Raw genomic sequence first — 22697 nt, forward strand, 5'->3', positions numbered from 1 at the left:
GGCTCACACCTGTCATCCTAGCTACTCAGGAGGCTGAGATCTGAGGATAGGGGTTCCAACCCAGCCCAGGCAGAAAGTCCCTGAGACTCTTATCTCCAATGAACCACCAGAAAACTGGAAGTGCTGCTGTGGCTCAAGTGGTAGAGAGCTTGCCTTGAGTTGAAGAGCTCAGAGACAGCACCCAGGCCCAGAGTACAAGCTTCATGACCAACAAAAAAAGGAAGAAGAAGAAGGAGGAGGAGGAGGAAAGAAGAAGAAGAAAAGAAGAAGAAGAAGAAGAAGAAGAAGAAGAAGAAGAAGAAGAAGAAGAAGAAGAAGAAGAAGAAGAAGAAGAAGAGAAGGATAAGAAGAAGAAGAAAGAAGGAAGAAGGAAGAAGAAGAAGAAGAAGAAGAAGAAGAAGAAGAAGAAGAAGAAGAAGAAGAAGAAGAAGAAGAAGAAGAAGAAGAAGAAGAAGCAGAAGCAGCCCTCGCCATCCTGCCAAATCCTCCTCTTCTTGGGCCCAGCCCATTACCCCCCCTCCCCCAATCCTCAGGGTTCTGTATCTCCTTAAGGACCCTTGTTGTACCTTTCCCATCCTTTTCTGCCACACTCATCCCAGCTCCTGGGAGGACGGAGGCCAGGCTGCCTTTGAGGCCCCTCCCCCTCCCCTTGTAGAATATGGCACCCAGGCAACTGCTTTAAATGGAAGCTGCTGGCTTCTGCTGCCTCTCCCAGGCGGGTCCTCCCTCTCAGGCCCACTAACACCCGTGGGGATTGTGAGGGGAGGGAGGGGCTGCACTCACCCCCACCGGGGAAGCGATCAGGCCCGCACTGGCTGTCAGACATACAGTGGTATTTCTCCTCGCTCTGTGTGGATGGGAGGGGGGGGAGGGAGACAAGGCCGCCAAGGTGTGAAGACCTCAGGTTCCCCCCCCCCCAATCCCATCCTGGCCAACCCTCAGCTCCCCGCTGCCTCCCACGGCCTGTGAGAGGGCAGAGGTCCCCAGCACAGCTCCAAGGCTGGACTGTGAGAGTGTGCTCAGAGCCACCCAGAAGGCCCCACTCCCACCAGCCTGCATGGCCTGCCTAGATGCGCTTCATGCACCTAGCCCCCCTCCTTCCCCTCACCTCGGGGCAGAATCCTTGCATCTGGTTTTCAGTCACGATCATCTTGGTGATGATCACAAAGACAGAGGTGCCCTGGGGAGAGAGCAAATGCAGCAGCCCCTCCGCCCCACCTGGTTGGCTTCTAGGTAAGGGGCGGGGGGTGGGGGGCAGCCTCGGGGAGGAACCCTGCGTCCTGATGCCCAGCACACTGCTGCAGAGGGCAGGCCCAACTGGTTCCCCAAAGCTCCCAGCTGTTAGATGTCGGGGATCCCATGGTGGGCAGGATCCTCTCCCCCATACCTGCGGAGGTGTCACATAGTCAGACACGTCCATGACTCTGTTGGCGTAGCGCCCGAAGCCCTTCACCTTGGTCACCACGGAAGACTCGATGGCCGTGTCCCGCACTTGGTAGGCCTTCTCATGCAAAAACACCCACCTGTGACAGAAGAGCCAGCGTGGAGGGAGAGGGAGAGGGAGAGGAGATTCAGGTCCATAGGCCTAGGAACAAGGGTGGGTGTCTGGATAACATAGCCTATGCTGAAAAGGGAAAAATGTAACATGACTTCCCTGACTTTTCCTCCTCTATCTTCTTCCATTAAACTTGAATATCATAGCTATCTGTGCTGCGTGCATGTCGTGATTTATATATAAAGAGTGCTTTTCACCTCTGAGGAGTCCCCCCCCCACACCATCACCACTGGGATACCATCACCACTGGGGGGCGGGGGGACTGCCCTGCAAGAGCAGTTTAAAGCCATTCCTGCTGATAACAAGGCTTCCAGGTCCCCTCCCTGGGCAGAGAGGCCCAGGCCCCTGAGATCACGCATCTCAAGCTGTGTTTACGGCAGTCTCCTGTCTTGCATGTAGTAGATCCTCGGGAGGCAACTCGAGGAACGGTGGCTTAGACCATGTTCACCAGTCTAGACAGCTGAGCAGATTTAGGAGAGAGGAGGGGAAGTGTTTGAGCCCAGACGGGGCAGGTAAATTCAATTTGCTTTGGGAGAAAATGGGTACTTATCTTATTTCTTGGATTGTGCTGCCACCCACTGGTCGGTATTTGTACTGCCTTCTCCCCACCCCTTTAAACCAGTCCAGGACCCAGAAGATAACCCAAAGCTTCTTCCCACTCTTTTACCTCCTCTCCTCAACATCCCTCTCAAAGCAAGAAGGAGCTAGAGACACGGCCTGGAAGCTTACTCATTATTAATACACACTATACACTTTATATATTATTTATTCTTACTATACTTATAATGATAATAATAACTATTGTTATCAGCAGGGCATTGGTAGCTCATACCTATAATTGTAACCACCCAGGAGGCTGAAGAGCTGGAGGATTGTGTTTTGAAGTCAGACTAGGCAGAAAAATATGTGAGACTCTATCTCCAGCTGACCAACAGAATCCTAGAGCGGAGATGTGGCTTAAGTGGTAGAGCACCAGGCATGAGCAAGAAAGCAGGATCCGGGGCTTCATGAACCATAGACAAGCACTCTGCCACTGACTCCCAATCCTTCCCAAGCTTACTTGACCAAGGAAGCCAACTTGGGAGAAGTATTAGCTGCATCGAATGGAATCCAAAGGTGTACTTCTGGAAATGCCGGGTTAATGTCCTTTTGTGCATCTAGCCAGCATTCTGTTCTTCAGAAGATGGATGGAAGGAACTTGGGACTATGTAGCCCAGAGAAGATGAGCTGTGGGCATCCTGTGCTGGATATCTGCAGAGGCAGTACTGGTGCTGGATAGCTACAGAGGCAGTACTGGTACTGGATACCTGCAGAGGCAGTACTAGTGCTGGATACCAACCTGCAGAGGCAGTACTGGTGCTGGCCTGTTTGAAGACTTTATAAGGAAGCAAACCCAGGACGGCTCACCCCCATTCACATGGTCCTTGCTGCTGTTGTAATTGGTGATAGGAACCAATGGCCAGGAAGACTGAAGGAGGGCTTGATGCTCCCTTTCTGGGATAAGATGCATTCTCTGGGTGGAGGGTGGACTGGATGGCTCCGGGAACATGCTGGCAGCGTCATAGGCACTTGTAGAATGGACGCCCCCAGATATGCTTGCGGTGAACACAGGCTGATGACCACAAACAGCCCCCCCATCTAGTTTTTTGGGGCAGGCTTCAGGGTGATCCCCATGATTGGCCTTTCCTCATTCATATTCTTTTATACTTAATGTTGTACTGGCACTGGGGATTGAACTCAGGGCCTGAGCACTGTCCCTCGGATATACTTTTTATGCAAGCTAGAGCTCTACTTCTTGAGCCACAGATCCACTTCTGGCTTTTTGCTGGTTTGTTGATAAGATTCTTACAGAGTTTCCTGCTAGGACTGTGTTTGAGCCATGATCCTCAGATCTCAGCCTTCTGAGAAGCTAGGATTACAGGCGGGAGCCACCAGAGCCCAGCTTCTTTTCTTCTTTTAAATTTTGTTTAACCCTTGACAGGCAGTAATTATATGCACTTGTGAGGTGCAGTGTGAATGGTCTGAGATACATACACATTATGGACTGATGATATCAACCTTGTTTTGGTGTCAGTCCTGGGGCTTGAACTTAGGGCCTGGGCACTGTCCCTGAGCTTCTTTTGCTCAAGGCTAGCACTCAACCACTTGACCTACAGCACCACTTCTGGCTTTTTTTTTGTGTGTGTGTGTGTGGGTAGTTTATTGGAGATGGGAGTATCACAGATTTTCTTGCTCTGGCTGGCTTCACATCACACTTCTCAGATCTCAGCCTCCTGAGCAGGTAGGATTGCACACATGAGCCATCAGCCCCTGGCCCTTGTACTTTTATGTTTTGTAGTGTCACTCTAATTCTGAATGCTTCTTTGACTTGAAAAGAAGATATGGAGTCCCAGGGAGCATTGGAAAATGGCCCCAAACCTGTTACCTGTTTTATTGTAGCGGGCAGGCAGGCAGCATGGATTAATGCACCATTAGGAGTTTTTCCCATGCTTGTAAAATGCTCTTCTAAGTGCCACGCCTTTGTGGCGGTGCTGTACACCGCTGTTTGCTTTAGCTCCCTAGCCCTTTTCCTTTCGTCTTTCTGGAGTGGGGAGAATCTCACTAAAGTCTCCTTCACTAGGCTGTGATTGTGTTAGGAAGAGAAGGGAGAACCCTGTAAGAGCAAACAGAGAGGTGATCCAATGACCTCCAAAAGCAGCTGTCAGGACGGGGACCCTGGCTTTCTGTTCCCACCTAAGCCGCAGTCCACACATTGAGGCTCCTTCTGGAACCTTCCGTGCCTGGCCAAGGCGTGGACATGCTTCTCAGTGTCGAGCTGATGAAACAGTTTTCCGAGGCCTGACGGTAAAATCTGACGATCATTATCACAGAACAAACACTGGACACTGGGCTCACTCCTTTGATGAGTGTTTACCAGTGAACTGACTTTGTTATTACCATCGTGTCATAAAGAAGGAAGTTGGCCCGTGGCTTTGATCTCGGCTGCTCAGGAAATGGAGGAAAGAGAATTGTTACCAGCTGGAGGCCAGCAGAGGCAAAGTCTCAAAAACAAAAACAAACAACAACAACAACAACAACTCAAAGGGCTGGCAGGAATGGCTTAAGTGGGTAAAGTACTGTGAGTTGTGTTCAGTCCCCCAGTAACACACACACACACACACACACACACACACACACACACACACACACACACACACACACAAGGGAACTGAGGCACAGAGGAGGGTGCTGACTTGCTCAGGGTAACAGTGATCTACGGGGTTCCAAAGCAGGCAATCTGCTTCAGAATACTCGCCCTCCCTCCCCTCACCACTGTGGCCTCTAGGTGTGTCCAGCTCTCTGAAGGGGACCCCACCACCCGTCCCGCTGGCTCTGCTCTATCACTGAGACTGAAACAAATCCTAGCTCTGGAATGAGGCAGGAGGAAAGGGCCCAAAACTTGGGAGAAGCAATTAACCAATCTCCTCCTCCTCCTCCTCCTCCTCCTCCTCCTCTTCCTCCTCCTCCTCCCCCTCTTCCTCCCCTTCATCCTCCTCCTCCTCCTCCTCCTCCTCCTCCTCCTTCCTTCCTTCAACAGCTTCTTTCTGGTGCCCACCAGGGAGGAGAAAGCCACATTCGAATTCCGTCTCTGAGTTAAATAACAAGCGGAAGAATTCCAGTGGTCCCAGGAGGGCAGAGCGCGTCATCGGGAGAGCTTGAAGTGAGGGTGCTTCATTTCCAGCACAGAGGGCCCTGGGGCCCGTCTCTAGAGGCTGGGACTTAGGAGACAGAGCAAGACAAAGCCTTTCGATTCTTGGCATTTATTCTGCTTCTCTGACTTATTATGGGTTTTTTTCCCTCTCTCTCTTGAGTTCCTGGTTTATTATTTATAGAGTGGAAGGCGGGTGGCGGTGCTCTGGCAGGTGGGATGAGCTGGAAGGAGGCCGGAGCCAGCACCTTCCTATCCAGGAGTCAAGGATGTTGGGGAGTGGGGGTGAAGCGTGAGTATGTGTGTGAGTGTGAGTGTGTGTGTGTGTGTGTGTGTGTGTTGGAGAAGGGTCTCTCAGGAAGGTGTGAGCTGGGCAGAGAGAAAGGGGGAGGCGTGCTGGGGAGTCAGTAGGGTAATAATAGTTCTCGTTTATTCCTGAACATTACTGAGTCACCATCTCAAGCAAGGTACTTGATCCGTAGCACCTCCTTCCCAGAGGCCCCTGGGGAGAGGGATTCCTACATCCATTTTCCAGATCTGAGAACTGAGACCCGGAGGCATAAAATGGAGACATCCAAGGCCCCTGCTCTGAGCGGATGTTGGAGCTGGGCATCGAACCCGAGGCGCCATATTGGTTTTCCCATTCCAGGGCTATGGTGTGGAGAGACACCAGCAGGAAGGAGTCACCCCTCCCTCTAGACTGTGGAATGGGGGAGTCCAACAGTTCCTCCTACCTACCCTATTTGTCACCTCATGTGCCAGACTAGCATCCTCAGGATGCTATGTGAGGCAAGGGAAAGAGGCGCAAGTGGGGCGGGGGGGGGGGGTGGTGGCAAGAAGGTTGAATACCAGGCCCTTGTCTTTATATCTCCCTTGTAACTGATCTGAGAGGGGGCTAAATATTCTGAACCACGGCGGGGAGCTGTGCAGATGGTGAGCGGTTGAACTGGGTCTGTGTGTGTGTATGTGTGTGTGTGAACTGGCATTTGAACTCAGGGCCTGAGTGCTGTCCTTTTGCTTTTCACTCAAGGCCTACATTCTACCAAACTCCACGTCTGGCTTTTTGGGTGGTTAACTAGAACTAAGCATCTCGTGGATGCTCCTGCTTTGAGCTACATCCCTCAGATTTCATGTCTCCTGAGTAGTTAGGATGACAGGTACGTGTCACAGGTGCCCAGCTTAGACTGGATCTTATACAGGGAGAAATGGGACAGAGAGAGCATGGGGTCAAAGTCCCCATGGACCACCAATGGTCCTTTTGAGGAGAGGGGCAGGAAAGCACTGGGAAATACTCTCTCCCTGGCGCTTTGCTTGGAGACCATTTCTTCAGCATTGGGTTGGCACTAGCTAGCACTTCCAAAGAGTCAGGCCCCAGAGATTTTTCTTTCACTTCTGGTCTGGTCTCCCCAGGAAGTCTCACCCCACGAGGAGACGAGAGAGAAGCTCTCCTGGGTCTAGAGAAGGCATGAGAGACTTCAGGTGAACTCTGGCCCCTTGGGCAAAGGCAAAAGCGTAACACAGTGTCAAGCACGGGCAAGCAGCTGAGGCCGGGGTTGCGGGTGAGAACATGTGCAGACATTGGGCGGTGTGTAAGAGGAATCATTGTCTCGTATTACTCCATCTTCTATGTCTCCATCCTCTCTCCTTGGTAGGGAGTCATGGAAAAGATGTAAGCATTAGTGAAATGTTAACCGTTCAGCAGTGGAAAATCTCTTCACATTCTATCCACTCATCGTGATTGCTCTCCGTACAATCCTGCCATCTTTCAGGGTTACCCACATCCATCTAATCCCTAATCCCTGGACAAGCTGGCCAACTCCAGTCCCATTGTGGTTGTCTTTGTCTCCACACACACACACACACACACACACACACACACACACACACACGCAGATCGAAATGTTTCAAGAGCTTCCTTCCTGTTCCTTAATCTCCTGCAAAAGCTCTCTGAAAGTGACAAGTTTGGTCATTGGATTGTGTTCTTAGAAATCTTCCAGAACTCTTGTCTCTGATCTCTGGGCTTCTTTCCGTCAGCCTCTCCCCCCTTTCCAGGTTCATATTCTTTGCAGAGGTAGATTTCTGCCATGAGCTCTCCTCTCTCTCTTCTTTCCCGAGTTGCTGCTACTCCGCTTCACGTCCTGGATGGGGCATGGCCTCTCCAGACAAACCTTCCCTCGCTTCTCTGGTGAGATCAAACCCCTCCCTCCCTGTCTCCCACCCAGCCACAGATGAACATCTTGCCCATTTGTTTGTGGATGTGATTGGAACAACCCTCTTCTCTTGCTTTCATACTGTAAGCTTCACATGAATATGTATGTGTCAGACTTACAGTGTTCAGTCTGCTTTTGTCCACCACGTTATCCAACCAGGGCACAATGCCTGGTATGAAGAGACGCTCGATACTTTTTTTTTTTAACCTTTCTAAATTAATGACAATGGATTCATGAAAACACAGAGGGCTCTTAGAGACTGAGATAGGTTCAGGCCAGGGGGCTGGGCTGCCAAGTGTGCTGCTCTAACTGCAAGGCTGTGTTCCACGGGGAACTGTCAGGCCGGGAGATGGATGGGGTTGGATATCAAGACGCCAAAGAGCCTCCCTCATGCAGAGTGGGCTCTGGCCCCCCAGCACTGGAGAATCCAATCTGATCTTGAGCAGGGAGAGACGGGGGTGGGGGGGTGGAGCGGGGGGGGATTTGAGTGGGTTGGGCAGGAGTCTTCCATCCATCTCCCTCCTGAAGGCCATGGAGCCGAGCTAACTTGGGAATGTGCTGAGGTAGCCTTTCCTCGGGACCTGTGCACCGTCCCCAGGGTCTGCACAGCCGAGGCACCGAATGCACGCACGAATAGGGAAGGTTGAACCCCCACGTTTAAGTCAGGCTCTGGGACTGCAGCTCTGAGGCACTTTGCAAGCGCCATCTCTCACAGACCGTCTACATCATCCCACTCCAAAGCTTGAATTGCATCTCTGATCTCTCTACAAGGAAGGCTAGATACACCAAAGCCTACTGGCTTTCACCAAAGCCATCTGGTTGTTGCCAAATCCCTGAAGGAAACATTGCCTCCAACCAGCACAGCAGCAGCCCATCTTTCCAGGCACATATGCACACAACAAACCCAATCTTTCAGCTCTGGCCCACAGGTACCCCAGAATATCTACTTTGACTTACTCGAATTAACTCATGACCTGGGCACTGGCTTGCTTTTCTCTCATGCATTAAGGCCCATGGTCTCCAGGGACAGCAAGAGACCACAGATCCAAAGACCAGGAAAGAAAAACCTTTGAGGTTTCTGCCTGCATTTCCTGGTGCCCACCAGTGTATGGAAATGACCACAAGAAGGCTAGGACCTGTGTTTTCACCTCCACCCACCTACCATCCATTGTCTGCTGATTGCCCTTTGTGTGTCTAGTGTAGGGGTGGGCACCTTTGTGAGGTAGGGGCCAAATGGGGAGGGGTTTGGATCTTGCTGCTTCTTAAGAAACTCCTGGGATGAAACCAGGGAACTTGACGGGGTTGGGAGAGATGGGGGAGAATAATGGGGGGGGGTGTTGACATTGATCGAGATGCATTGTATTCATCAACTGCTTTGTTAAATGGCAAAAAAAAAAAAGATGCATTGCATTCATGCACTGACATGTTGAGTCGAAACCCTTTTTGTACAGCTACTTAAAATAATAAGCGATCATGATCATAATAATTATAATAAAAGAAACCACCTGGATAAGTTTTATGGCAGAGAAGCAAAGAAACTAGGAAATGTATACTTTTGTTGCTGTTGTTGTTTACAAAGGGAAGCATTTCTGTATTCTTTGCAGAGGATCAAACATGACATCGGAAAAGCTACTTTTCTCCGCAACTCTTCCCTGGCATCATTCCCATGGCATGGCGGGGGTGGGGGGGGGTGGGCAGGCAGGTTCCCTCTCTGGTCCTACCTTCCAAAAAAAGACTTTCTCACCTTTCCATGCTCCTGGTATCTTGCCTCTGCCAAGAGGGATTTCATGCTAAATCAAATCCAGCTTTCTCCTTTCCTCTCTGGACGGTCCTCCCTTCCACCCAACATCTACCCAGTCAACCGTCCCCAGCTCCTTGAGGTCGGGGCTCCCTTGTCTTTCTGAGACCCCTGAGACTTGTCGGAGGGAAATGAAAGATGATGGGGAGAGGGCTTCTTCCTCTTCTAGAGGTGGGGGAGATGAATCGCCTGGGACTTCTGGTGGAGAGTAATGCCGGAGAAAAGAACCCCATCCCTTGAAGTGTGTGTGTCTAGAAACCACTGTCCAAGCCTGGAGGATTTACCAGGAGAAAGAATCTACTTTTGGACTCAGTCCCTGAGATCATGGATCACCTTCCCCCCCCCAACCAAACAATGTGTGTCTCCCCTCAAGAGAGGAGACATCCAGGAGGCTACAGGGTAGCACCGAGGGAGAAGACAGGGAAGGACACCAGGGAGCAATTCCATTGGAAGACCTGAAGGGCCACAGACTCACCCCACGAAGTAGGAGATGATCAGAAGCTGAACTGCACGGTTGATGATCCCGATGGTCCAGCTCTTCACCACCACTGACTTGGTGGTCTCATAGGTGAAGAAGTCGGATATGCAGTTCATGCTGAGAGAGTGCTCAGGGGCCACCCAGAAGGGGTCCGATGGCCACCTCAGCAGCAGAAGAGAGGACCTCAGGGCAGGGAGACAGGGGCCCCGAGAGGGTAGCTTGGTGGGACTCCAGGAATGGCACCTATTCCTGTAAGCCGTGCAATCCCAGCCCAGTACCCAGCTCTCTCTGCTATTAGCACTCTGACAGGCAACCGTCCAGGGCCAGGCAGGCAGGGGTGTGTGTGTGTGTGTGGGTGACCCCCTTTATCTTCGTCTCCACCCCACTCCCCGGTGATGTCACAGCAGGGGTGGGGTCTTCAGTCCTGGGCTCCTGATTGCCTGGGATGCTGCTGGCTAGGGCCCCCTGGGACTCATGTTTTATCGGCTCTCTGTCTAACGTTTCTGCTTTCTTCACATAGGTTGCTCTCTCACCCCAGCTCACCAGCTGCTTCAGGCTCTCCCTAAAGCCCCTGTGATGGCCCCTCCCCCAGTCCTCAGGGGCTACCTCAGCTGAGTGCCCCCTTCCCTCCGGAGTAAGCTGCCTGCTGCCACTGGATTTTGGTGGGGGGGGGGGCAATCCCTTCCCTTCCTCAATTGCATTGAGGGGGAGGGGAACATTTTTCTAGGTCTCCCAGGAATGGGGTAACAAGTTATTCTCTCCCTCCTTCCCTCCCTTCCTATTTTCTTTCTTCTCCCTCTGTTTATTGAGACAGAATCTTGCTATGGAGCTCAGGTTCGTCTCAAATTTGTGATCCTTCCATTGCTGCCTTCTGAGTGCTGGGGTTTCAGGTGTGACCCCCCCATTCTTGGCAGTCATATATTTCTGATCACTTGGTGATTGCTGGAGCTCTAACTTGTCAAGGTTGTGTGCGTACGTGTGTGTATGCTTACTGTATTATCTAGATTTTCACTTTTCATTTGGTTATGCACTTCTGGAAGGCTGGGACAGTTTTCATCACATTCAGTAGTTTTCTCAAATCCTAGAGGTGTGGTGGATTAATAATAGACTCTCTAACATATATGCATTAAAGTCCATTGACTTTATATTGCCAGAGAGTACAGGAAATAGCACTGCTTAACCTAGAGGTTAAAGCCAAGACTCTAAGCCGGCATGGGGTACAATGATTATCAGGGAAATAGTACATTTAAATCTTCTCTATGTATTATCAATCACTCTGTACACAGAACCACTGTGATAATGTCAGAAGAGAATGGGACTGGTGTGAGGGAGATCTGGATTCTTGTCTCTAACTTTGTAGCCAAATCTCTGAGACCCTGGGCAACTCCTCTTTGAGTTTGTTTTATTATCTACAAAAAGAAGTAGGAGTAGAGGCCAGGCACCAGTGGCTCACAGCTGTAATCATAGCTACTCAGGAGGCGAAGATCTGAGAATGATAGTTCAAAGCCAGCCCAGGCAGAGAAGTCTGAGGCTCTTACCTTCAATCTTTGATTAACCACCATTAAAAGCCAGAAGTGGAGGTATGGCTCAGTTGATACAGTGCCAGCTTACCTTAACTAAAAGCTAAGTGACAGTGCCAAGGCCCTGAGTTCAAGCCTCAGTAGCTGTGAACACACACACACACACACACACACACACACACACAGAGACAGAGAAAAACTTAAATTTCTGTTTCAGGCCTGACCTTTTTGGATTTTTCAAGATAAACCCAGGGACGTGTGTGTGTGTGTGTGTGTGTGTGTGTGTGTGCATGTGCACATTGGTCAGGTCCCCTCAGGCTGATATGATTTCAAACCAGTTCTGCCTCTAAGCTAAACCTGACACCAGCACTTGAATTTGATGCTGCCATCTTCTAACCCCTTCCAGGGAAGCCATAAACTGCGGTTATAGATTGGGAAAACGTTGGGTGCAGACACTAAACTCATTTCAGAAACAATTCAATCCCAACTTGATAGGGCACAGCTGAGATCTGAGGACCACAGTTCAAAAACAGCTCTGGGAAGGAAAGGCCAGAGACTTGTCTCCAATGAACTACCGCCCCAAACAAAACAAAATAAAGCTCAACTAGAAATGGTGCAGTGGCTCCAAGTGGTAGTGTCCTAGCCTTCCTAGCTCAGGGGCAGGACCCAGGCCCTGGGTTCAAGCCCCAGGACCGCTACCACCAAGGAAAGTGTAGTAACATACACTCACACTTCCCTTTGGATTCTAGCCTCTCCTTGAAGAAGTGACTGTAACTTTCTAACGACCTCTCCCGCTAACGATCTCTCTCTGTTTCTGTCTCTCTCTCTCTTGGAACCGGTCCTGGGGCTTGAACTCAAGGCCCAGTGGCCACCTCTTGAGCATTTTCCGCTCAAGGCTGGCATTCTACCCCTCGAGCCACCCCCACCCCCGCCCCTGGGTGATTAATTGAGAGATCAGCGTCTCACGAACTTTCCAGCCCGGGCTGGCTTCGAACCGCCATCCTCCGATCCCTGCCTCCCGAGTAAGCAGGGTAGGGCAGGAGTCCGCTAGAGCCACGGTCGCGGGTCGGGTCCGCCGAGTCAGCGCCTCTCTAGCCAGCCCGTCGTCTCGATGGTCGGGGCGCGACTTCCGGTGGCGGGACGCGGGGCTGCGCACGCGGGAAAAGCTTCCCCAGCGTCCCCGCGGTCCCCGGTGTTCCCGCCCCCTCCCCCGCGGCCCCCAGCGCGCCCACCGCCCGCGCCCTAGGGATCGTCGCGAGACCGCGGCTTCCGAGAGGTGGGTGGTCGCGGTCCCCGAGCTCCCGGCGGGCCCGGGCCCTGCTCCCCGCCCCCCCCGCGGTGCGGCTCCGGATGGACCGCTCCGCGTTCAAATCGGCGGGCCGCGGGCGGATCCATTTTACACACGGGGGGGGGGGGAGAAGCGTGGGTCTGGAGCCCCGGGGTCGGGGCGGAGCGCGGGGTGGGGAACTCGCACTCGGGGCCGAGTGGAGGTGCGGGTCCTGGCGGGGGTGAGGGACGGGAGGGTGGGCTGCTGCTCGTTGCCATGGCTCCCGGTGGAGGGGTGTCGGCCTGGGGTGTCAGCGCTTGCTCCAGGCCAGTGTGGGCCTGGCCCTGGGGGTGGGGGGGGCGGGCACCCGCGGAGGGGACCCTGGAGCCGGCCCAGGTGCGGCCCAGGGTGGGGGGGGGCTGCCACCTGACGGATCCCCCCCCCCCCCCGCCCTTCGTGTTCGTCTCCCTTCCTCCCGCGTTCAGGTTCGCGCCCTGCTGAGGGAGCATCCATCCGCACACCCAAGAGTTTGTGGGACCCAGGCTCCCAGATTAATTCCCTTTCCCAGGCAGGGCCCCCGCGCGCGCCCAGGCCGACACAGCAGGTCGACATGGCAGAGACGCTGGAGTTCAACGACATCTATCAGGAGGTGAAAGGCTCCATGGTGAGAAAGGGGCTTTCCACGCAGAGGGACCGAGGGAAAGAGGGTACAATCCATGAACAGAAGCTTAATTTAGATGATGTGTGGGGTAACAAAATTATCCTTTTATACTCAGGATAATGTGTATCTCATGGCGTCTGCCGCAGATTGCCCAGTCTCAAGAATGATAGGACGGTGGATTTAGAAGAGATGGTAGATACTATGTTACAAACCAGGAAACTGAGGACCTGCAAGGGTTTTTGGAGGCCAGAGCTAGGTTTAGAATTCATACTTCCAGGTTGTCCATTCTTCTTTCTGGCACTTAGTATTCCCTCAATACTCTAGTCAGTCCCCTAACAGCCAGAAAGGGAGTAAGAGTAGAACTGGACCTCATTGTGTACTCTTGTCCGTCCTTCCTGCATCTGGGTCTACTTTGCGGACAGAATGATGGCCGGCTGCGATTGAGTCGCCAGGGTATCATGTTCAAGAACAGCAAGACAGGCAAAGTGGACAACATCCAGGCTGGGGAGTTGACGGAAGGCATCTGGCGCCGCGTAGCCCTGGGCCATGGACTTAAACTGCTCACAAAAAATGGCCATGTCTACAAGTATGATGGCTTTCGAGAATCGGTGAGACTTCTTGTTGCCATACCCCATCTCACTGGAATCTACCTAGAGCTGGGAGTTCCTTCCTCTGATTACCACAGTCACTGATACTTTGTGTGGTTTTTAGAGCTGGGTTCTTGAGGCCATTGAATAATCATGGTTAGCTTTGACTTTCTTTGTGCCTTGAGGCCAGAAGATTTTCTCCTGTCTTAACAGTGGTTTCCACTTTGTGTTTCATAGTTTTGGTTTAGTTAGTATTTTGCTTTCTCCATTTTGAATTCCTTGAGTTCAAAACTGCTTGGTTTTAATGTCCACTTCCATCATCACTACACAAAGTTTAAAAAGTCTACATGGTTAGGCCTTTTTCTAAATCAGTACTGTATCCCTTCCCTAGCTTGAGGCTAGGGAACAGAAACAGCCTCTTTTTCCTAACCCTTTGAACACTTTTTTTTTTTTGGCGGTCATGGGGCTTGAACTCTGGGCTTGGGCACTGTCCCTGTGCTCTTCAGCTCAAGGGGAGTGCTCTGTTGCTTGAGCCACAGCGCCACTTCTGGTTTTCTAGTGATTTTATTGGAGATAAGAGTCTCATGGACTTTGCTTCCCCGGGTTGGCTTTGAGTCATGATCCTCAGATCTCTGCCGAGTAGCTACAATTATAGGCGTGAGCCACCAGCGCCCGGCTGGTGGTGGATTTCTGATTGGAGCAGTTTTTCTGAGATAGATAATCCTTAAAGCTTTGAATTATGTGAAGGCTTTGTGGATTTGCTGGGATTGTGCTTTCTTCCTTCCACGACAGGAGTTTGAGAAACTTGCTGATTTCTTCAAAACACATTATCGCCTTGAGCTAATGGAGAAAGACCTATGTGTAAAGGGCTGGAACTGGGGGACAGTGAAGTTTGGTGGTGAGTCTTGGGAAAGATCAAAGTTTGGGGGAAAAGGTGGGGTGAAGGGTTTTCAGCTCCTCCCCTCTTTGTTTTCTCTTCCCTCTGCCACTGCTCTCATTCCCAATTTGTGTGTTCCTTGTGTATTTACCAAGCAGTTGTAAGTGCTTTAAGCACTGTGTCTTGCACAAAATAGTTCTAACACCTTGTCCATGTGGAACTGACAACCTGGTAGATGTGTCTGTAGCGTTAAGCAGGGGAGCTTGTGGTTTGATCGTCCCTTTCCTCACAGGGCAGCTGCTTTCCTTTGACATTGGTGACCAGCCAGTCTTCGAGATTCCCCTAAGCAATGTGTCCCAGTGCACAACAGGCAAGAATGAGGTAACCCTGGAATTCCACCAGAATGATGATGCCGAGGTGTCTCTCATGGAGGTGCGCTTCTACGTCCCTCCCACCCAGGAGGATGGCGTGGACCCCGTAGAGGTGAGGCCTTCCCTGCTTGCCTAGGGAACAGATGATGCTAAGCAGGCCACAGCCAGCTAGCCTGGACAAAACAGGGTTCTGTTGCCCAGTAGTCAAGATGCGCTTTTGGCAGGCCTTTGCCCAGAATGTGCTGTCAAAGGCGGATGTAATCCAGGCCACTGGAGATGCCATCTGCATCTTCCGGGAGCTGCAGTGTCTTACCCCCCGCGGTCGTTACGACATTCGCATCTACCCCACCTTCCTTCACCTGCACGGCAAGACCTTCGACTACAAGATTCCCTACACCACCGTACTGCGTCTCTTTTTGCTGCCTCACAAGGACCAGCGCCAGATGTTCTTTGTGGTAAGCAGAAACCATGGGTGCATGTGTGTGTGTGTGTGGGGGGTGGTGGTGTGTGTTCCTAATCTTTGTCCAAGTCTTCAGTAGATAGATCTAACTGGTGTTGAGAGTTTGACTTTAACTTTGTCCACTTGCCCTCAACCAGATTAGCCTGGATCCCCCCATCAAGCAGGGCCAAACCCGTTACCACTTCCTGATCCTTCTCTTCTCCAAGGATGAGGACATCTCTTTGACCCTCAACATGAATGAGTGAGTTTGTCTCTGGATTCACTTTTCCTGGAGCTGTATGGGCACAAGACAGGTGTGCCATTGGATGGCAGCAGGGCCCATGGGCTCACCCGGGTCTTTTCGTAGGGAAGAGGTGGAGAAGCGCTTTGAGGGGCGGCTCACCAAGAACATGTCTGGATCCCTCTACGAGATGGTCAGCCGGGTCATGAAAGCACTCGTGAACCGCAAGATCACAGTCCCAGGCAATTTCCAGGGGTGAGGAGCATAGGATGAAATCCAGGCCTATGCAGGGATGGGGGGGAGTGCTTTGAGGGGGGGTGAGAAGTGCCTTGTGTCTTTGGCAAGTCCCTCCTGCGATTGAAATGCAAACCACTGATGAGAGGCTGGGCTCAGATCCTGCGTTGTGATGGGTTTCAGCATCTCAGTCAGAACGGCTTGTGAGGTTTGCTCCATGAAGGGCCTGAGCATGTGTTGCAGAGGTGCTGTTGGCCCTGACTGGGTTCCCTGCCCCCTCCATTAGGCACTCGGGGGCCCAGTGTATTACCTGCTCCTACAAGGCAAGTTCAGGATTACTCTACCCTTTGGAGCGTGGCTTTATCTACGTCCACAAGCCACCGGTGCACATCCGCTTCGACGAGATTTCCTTCGTCAACTTCGCCCGCGGCACCACTACCACTCGCTCCTTTGACTTTGAAATCGAGACCAAGCAGGGCACACAGTACACTTTCAGCAGCATCGAGAGGTGCGTACATCCCTCCATGACTGCCCCAACATCCTGGTCTTCACCCATCTTCCATTAGGAGCTTGATGTGGCCCGGGGCCCTCCCCGAGCTTGGAATTTGACTTTTCGTGTTTTGAGTTGAATTTTTCTTCTGCCTCCTTGGGATACAGTCCTTCTGTTCTTGTCCTTAGAAAATGTATTTTCCAGTGTTAGATTGCTGTGTGTTGGCACTCATTGTTTTGTTTCCTCCGCTTCCCCCCATGGTGGAAATGCTATCTCTCTCTTTCCTGGAATGAGCGTTGGTGCCCAGCAACATAGCAGCTAATGATTATTGAGTGCCCACTATAGGCTAAATAGTTTACAGAAGTCTTCCTGTTTAATCCACATAAGAACCTGGTGAGGTATGAAATCAGACCTGTAAAAAAGTTGAAAGCACCCATCCTGCTACTCTTCCATCGTTCCTTCCCAGAATTCAAGGCCACACAGGTTCCTCTTTGAAGACTCATGTTTGACCCTTCAGACTGCTTGCCTTCTGGGGGTCTTAAGAGATGTTAGGTTGAGTGATGTGGCCAAGAGCTCTAGCCTTACCATCTGCCCATTCCACGTCTGTGAGAACACTGCTTAGTCTACCCCTGAGTTGTTCCTACCCATCTGCTAACACTTTCTTGTATCTCTTTTCCCAGAGAGGAGTATGGGAAGCTATTTGATTTTGTCAATGCAAAAAAGCTGAACATCAAAAACCGGGGATTGAAAGAGGTACCTGTTTGTGGGGAGGATGAGCCCTCTCCTGTTCTGTCTGTAGGGGAGAAAGGAGCAGAGATTCTCAGGCTTTCTTTTCACTCTCTCTTCTCTTCTCACCCTTATAGAAAAAAAAGGTGCGTGTGACCCCTTCCCCTTCCTGGTCCAGGTTTTTCTCTGCATGGCCTTAGATCAGGGCAGCCTCATCACAGCCCTCTGTGGGGCCAGGAGAGGGAGGGGCTTGGATTAACCCAGTGTGGCAGGAAGTACTCAGGTGTAGGCCCTGCATGTTGGCCGTGTGTGGACAGTCTGGCTCCCAGGTATTCTAGTAGCCGCTGCTCTGATTTCACAGGCATGCAGTAGTGTTTTTGGAGTGTACTGAGGTATAGGTTTGAGGATTAGGGCCCTCACTCCCATGTCCTCCCTGGCTAGGGCATGAACCCAAGCTACGATGAATATGCAGACTCAGATGAAGACCAGCACGATGCCTACTTGGAGAGGATGAAGGAGGAGGGCAAGATCCGAGAAGAGAATGCCAATGACAGCAGCGATGAATCAGGAGAAGAAACTGGTGGGCTAGCCTTGGCTGTGGGGGGGAAGGGCAGGCATTCTCTTCCTATGGCCTGGGATAGGTACCTCCTGGGACTAGAGCTGGGTGTCTGGGTAAGAAGTAGAACTTCCATGCTGGGCCCTGGTGGCTCATGCCTGTCATCCTAGCTACTCAGGAGTCTGAGATCTGCGAGTCGCAGTTCCAAGCCGTCCCAGAAAAGAAAGTCCATGAAATTCTTCCCTCCAGTTTACTACCAGAAATCTGCAAGTGGAGCTGTGCCTCAAAGTGGTAGAACACTAACCTTGAGCATGAAAGCTCAGAGACAGCTGTGCCTAGGCCCTGAATTCAAGCCCCACAATGGAGACCCTCCCCCCCCAAAAAAAAGTGGGACTTGAACTAGTACAGAAGCTGATACAGTCTGTGTTTATTTGTGTTTCCAGATGAGTCATTCAACCCAGGTGAAGAGGAAGAAGACGTGGCAGAGGAGTAAGTTTTGGGCTGAGTGGTGCTTGTATGCTTGACAGACCATTAGAAAGATATTTCTTAGGTCTCAGTATTTGCCACTGACCCAGAATGGCCATGTATCCTCCAGTGAGATGATACACCAAGTGTTAGTGCATCAGAGGCGGTATTAGTGCATAGCATGACTTGAAGCCAGAGAAGTAAAGTGGGAAAGTGCAGTGACAGCCCGAGCTTGCCATCTGCTAGGAGTTCTTAGAAAGTCACTAAACCTTGGTTTCCTCACCTGTAAGCAGCAGTCTACTACTCTCTTGCATTAAATCAGTCAAGATCTTTAATTGTCAGGCTCAGTGGTAGAGTGCTTGCCTAGCATGCATGAAGCCCTGGGTTTGATTCCTCAGTACCACATACACAGAAAAAGCCGGAAGTGGCACTGTGGCTCAAGTGGTACAGCGCTAGCCTTGAACACAGAGAGGCTTAGGAACAGTGCCCAGGCCCTGACTTCAAGCCCCAGGACTGGCAAAAACAAAAACAAAAACCAACATCTAAAAAAAAGTCAGGTGCTTATCAGCTCACACCTGTAATTCTGGCTACTCAGGAGACTGAGATCTGAGGATCATGGTTCAAAGCCAGCCCGGGTAGGAAAGTCCATGAGACTCATACCTCCAATTAACCACTAGAAAACTGGAAGTGGCACTGTGGCTCAAGTGGTAGAGTGTTAGCCTTCAGCTAAAGAGCTGAGGGATAGTGTCCAGGCCCAGAGTTCAAGCCCCATGACCAACCAAAAAAAAAAAAAAAATTTTAATTGCCAGTGTTTGAATAGGACTTACATTGAGGAGCATAATGGATTTTTAATAAATTCCTATAACTTAGAAGGGCTGGGCTGTAATTGGCTTCAGATCTAGGTACTGAAAACTTGTAGGTATCGGGTTCATTTATTTATTGTTGGTCATGAGGCTTGAATTCAGGGCCTGGGTCCTTTACCACTTTGAGCTATGGAGATAAGAGTTTCACTGACTTTCCTGCTGGAGTTGGCTTTGAACTGCAATCCTCATATCTCAGCCTTCTTGATAGCTAGGATTACAGGTATAAGCCACTGGTGCCTAGCTTTGTTTCTTTTTTCTGATTCCCTTATTTGTAGTCAGGCTTGCTATATTGGGTGCCAAATGACCCTCAGAAGGTGTAGGCAGGCTTAATGCTACCATCTTCACAGCAGAAGTACAAAGAGAACCATGCGGTCACCTGTCTTTTCTACGAGCCTCAGTTACTAAGGTGTGCAGTGCTTTGATGGACAGGAGCTGGGCCATATGCCTTCCCATGGAGCTGGGCCAAGTCCTCATTTTCTCAACAAGAAAATGGGATTCTTAATCCAGAAGGTTTGCAAATGAATGTTGGGCAGTGATAGCCAAAGCCAGAAAGACCCTTCAGGAGTCCACTGAATTCTGCTTGCCCTGTTTGTAGGACGTGCTTGTTAATTGCCTTGGAAAACTGCTCAGCAGTGGACAGGGGTCAGGTGGCTCTAGTTTATATGGTAAGATTGTATGGTAAATGAGGACTAACCCAGCCCCAATAATCTCACGCCTAGAATCTCAGCTGCTCAAGAGGCTGAGATCTGGAGGATCATGGTTTTGAAGCCAGCCCATCAGAAAAATTCCTAGACTCCAAAAATAGTAAAAATAAACCAGAAAACAGTCTTCTGGTGTGGTTCAAGTGTTAGAGCACCAGCCTAGCAAGTGTAAAGCCCTGCCTTCAAATTCCAGTGCCTCCAAATAAACAAGCAAAGGAAGAGGTGAAGTGGACTTAGCATGGACTGGACAAGAATGAGATCTCTGTCCAGAGGTAGAAATGGGATGGAAGCGTAGGTAGGCCAGGACCAAGGCGAGCAGTTAGAGCGCATTGATAACGCGTTGCAGTGGTTGGGTCTAGAGAAGGATGGTTGAGGTCATCTTTAGATGTTCTTTCCTCCTGTCCTGAGACTTCTGGGTTTTGCCCTCCTCTCCTGATTCTCAGTTCCACTGTGGCAGGTTCGACAGCAATGCTTCTGCCAGCTCCTCCAGCAATGAAGGTGACAGTGACCGGGAGGAGAAGAAGAGGAAACAGCTCAAAAGGGCCAAGATGGCCAAGGATCGCAAGAGCCGCAAGAAGCCCGTAGAGGTACAAACTGCTGTAGCAGGGAAGTGTGTGTGTGTGTGTGTGTCCATCCTTTCTACTTTCTCTTGCTTATTACCAACAGGTCCTGTTGATGGGTCCTTCTGGGACCGCCTCTTTGTAGCCAGTGATTATGTTTGGTGGGGAGGGGGGAGGGAGAAGGGGGTGGGCGTTGGAAATGTTTCTCTCCAGGCCAGAGACCATTAATTGTGGAAGGTCTGACTTAGACTGTTTGTGTTCCCTGAGCCCCTCGTGAGCTTGAGGAAGAAGATGTAACCCCCCCCCCCCACTTGCTACTGTTTAGGTCTTCCTTCATTTTCCCTGTTCCATGATGTATGTAATTTCTTCAGAAAAATGGAGGGTGTCTGGTACGTAGGTGGCCACTAGCATTTGGATTCTTCTTCACACAGGCAAAGAAGGGTAAAGATCCCAACGCCCCTAAGAGGCCGATGTCTGCATACATGCTGTGGCTCAATGCTAGTCGAGAGAAGATCAAGTCAGACCACCCTGGTATCAGTATCACAGATCTTTCCAAGAAGGCAGGCGAGATCTGGAAGGGAATGTCCAAAGAGAAGAAAGAGGCGAGTAGCAGTGGAGAAGGTGGGGTGGGGAGGGGGCAGGGAGCCACTGGTGATACTCCTCTGTATAGATTTTTGTCTGTGTCAGGGAAGAGGTCTGACTCTTTGATTTGTGTGTGTGTCTGTGTGTGAGACAGGAGTGGGACCGCAAAGCTGAAGATGCCAGGAGAGAATATGAAAAAGCCATGAAAGAATATGAAGGAGGGCGAGGCGAGTCATCTAAGAGGTGAGTGTCGGGAACAAAGTGGCTCAGTAATTGCTTTTTTAGCAGGTTTTTTTTTTTTTTTTGCAGATCAAAGTTGAGAATTGGGGTGTTAACGTTAAAATACATTTTTGTCTGCAGTAGTGCTGTTCTTAAGCCCAGTCAGGTCATTGCCCAAGTGTGGGTGATATATTGGAAGAATTCAAGTCATTTGATATATGAAGTATTAGATAAAATCATTAGATACATAAAGTATCACCCATTTGCCAAGAGTCTTATTTGACAGTATGTGAAGATTTAAAAAAAAAAAAAGTTACTGTGTCACCTAATATGAAACTCTCATGAGTTTTTAAAGATGATTCAAGTGTTGTTTATATAGCCACTTCAGGCCCTGACTCCTCATTCTTCTCTACTCATGATAATCTTCTTTGGGTACTTTGGGCCGACATGGTTGACAATGCCTGCAGTGACAACAGCAGTGTGGCAGGAACTGGGAAAGGCATCCCAAAAGTTGGGAGAGGCTTGGCCCACTTCATTTCCCTTGTGCGACCGCAGGGACAAGTCAAAGAAGAAGAAGAAAGTAAAAGTAAAGATGGAAAAGAAATCCACACCCTCTAGGGGCTCATCATCGAAGTCATCATCAAGGCAGCTAAGTGAGAGCTTCAAAAGCAAAGAATTTGTGTCCAGTGATGAGAGCTCTTCAGGAGAGAACAAGAGCAAAAAGAAGAGGAGGCGGAGCGAGGTGCGAGCGGCAGGAATATGGGGGCTGGGGGGTTGGGGCATGGAGTGTGGTTAGTCTGTAAGAGTAATGAATTGGATATGTGGCCTTGGGAATTCTGAAGGTGAAGTACCGGATTTGGGAGGTTGGTCAGAATCAAGGGGCCCTTCACCCCTGAAAAGTGGCTGGGAACGCAGCCCATCCTGGGTACCATGCTTTGAAGGGAACTTTGGTTTTCAGGACTCTGAAGATGAGGAACTAGCCAGTACACCTCCCAGCTCAGAAGACTCGGCGTCAGGATCGGATGAGTAGAGAGGAAGAAAATTCTCTCCTTGCGCTAGCCCTGCCTCACCCCAGACTCCCAGCTCATGTCTGGTACCAGTTTCTCCTACACGCTATGCAGTCCTGGGATTCTGTGCCATCTGAACAACCTTTCCTGGTGGCATGCTCTTCATTGGGGCAGCGTCTTCAAGGATAGCTCCTTGTCATTTGGGGAGAGACTGGGTAGGAGTCTGTCCACTGTCTTTGCAGGGCAGCCCAGGATCCAAGTCCTTGTCCTACTTAACGACCTTAGGGATATGGCTGCTTCTTGTCCTGTTCAAGTTGCTGCAGCAGAGGTCACATGAGGTCAGGCTTGTAGCTCCTAACTGGGGCCTGTTTCTACCTTTATTTTGTATTTCTGGTCTGTGAAATCAACATTTAATAAAGGGAACTGACTTTGGAAGCCATGTCCGTATGCCTCCTTTTTAGACCCTCTCATATCCTTTCCACTTTGCATGGTGGTGTTTACCTTTCTGTCCTGACCAGGCGGGGCCCCCACCAGCCGGGAAGCAAATCTCCAGGTACCTCTCGTTCTGTTCCCGGCTGGACAAGCATTGGTTTTCACCCTCT

The 22697-nt window shown here is 50.7% G+C and overlaps 2 protein-coding genes across 4 annotated transcripts in view; one reads left to right on the forward strand and one right to left on the reverse strand.

The window, feature by feature from the left end:
- The window catches only part of P2rx3 (purinergic receptor P2X 3), a 36686-nt gene extending 24532 nt beyond the window's left edge, over positions 1 to 12154 (reverse strand). Inside the window, exons 1-5 of one of the 2 annotated variants that reach the window (XM_070031843.1) lie at positions 11341 to 11370; positions 9727 to 9912; positions 1388 to 1523; positions 1109 to 1180; positions 784 to 847 (exon numbers count right to left, since the gene is read on the reverse strand). In XM_070031843.1, coding sequence (XP_069887944.1) covers positions 784 to 847; positions 1109 to 1180; positions 1388 to 1523; positions 9727 to 9845 — 391 coding nt within the window. In that variant the 5' untranslated portion in view covers positions 9846 to 9912; positions 11341 to 11370. Of the gene's footprint in view, positions 1 to 783; positions 848 to 1108; positions 1181 to 1387; positions 1524 to 9726 lie in introns of both variants that reach the window. The other variant, XM_070031842.1, reaches the window with a different exon arrangement.
- A 265-nt stretch (positions 12155 to 12419) lies between these two features.
- On the forward strand, positions 12420 to 22530 carry Ssrp1 (structure specific recognition protein 1). 2 transcript variants are annotated; one of them, XM_070032314.1, is made up of 17 exons: positions 12420 to 12525; positions 13002 to 13180; positions 13600 to 13785; positions 14557 to 14662; positions 14934 to 15124; positions 15237 to 15467; positions 15610 to 15713; positions 15819 to 15947; positions 16213 to 16434; positions 17097 to 17169; positions 17584 to 17722; positions 18142 to 18187; positions 20185 to 20314; positions 20719 to 20889; positions 21024 to 21112; positions 21644 to 21830; positions 22047 to 22530. In XM_070032314.1, exons 2-17 carry the CDS (start codon positions 13127 to 13129, stop codon positions 22116 to 22118), a joined length of 2130 nt encoding a protein of 709 aa, XP_069888415.1. In that variant the 5' UTR covers positions 12420 to 12525; positions 13002 to 13126; the 3' UTR covers positions 22119 to 22530. The 2 variants fall into 2 exon arrangements, with proteins under 2 accessions (XP_069888415.1, XP_069888416.1); XM_070032315.1 differs by having other exon boundaries at positions 12428 to 12525; positions 13085 to 13180.
- Positions 22531 to 22697: the final 167 nt, after the last annotated feature.

This window comes from Dipodomys merriami, unplaced genomic scaffold, assembly GCF_024711535.1.
Source record: "Dipodomys merriami isolate MVZ:Mamm:240054 unplaced genomic scaffold, mDipMer1.0.p SCAF_21, whole genome shotgun sequence".
NCBI classification, from domain to species: domain Eukaryota; kingdom Metazoa; phylum Chordata; class Mammalia; order Rodentia; family Heteromyidae; genus Dipodomys; species Dipodomys merriami.

Excerpts from the sequence above, each read along its gene's own strand:
- Ssrp1 (XM_070032314.1), top strand. The coding sequence starts at position 13,127 with ATGGCAGAGACGCTGGAGTTCAACGACATCTATCAGGAGGTGAAAGGC. Across the intron at positions 15,714-15,818 it reads TTGACCCTCAACATGAATGA|GGAAGAGGTGGAGAAGCGCT; the intron begins GTGAGTTTGTCT and ends GTCTTTTCGTAG. Across the intron at positions 18,188-20,184 it reads GAAGAAGACGTGGCAGAGGA|GTTCGACAGCAATGCTTCTG; the intron begins GTAAGTTTTGGG and ends CCACTGTGGCAG.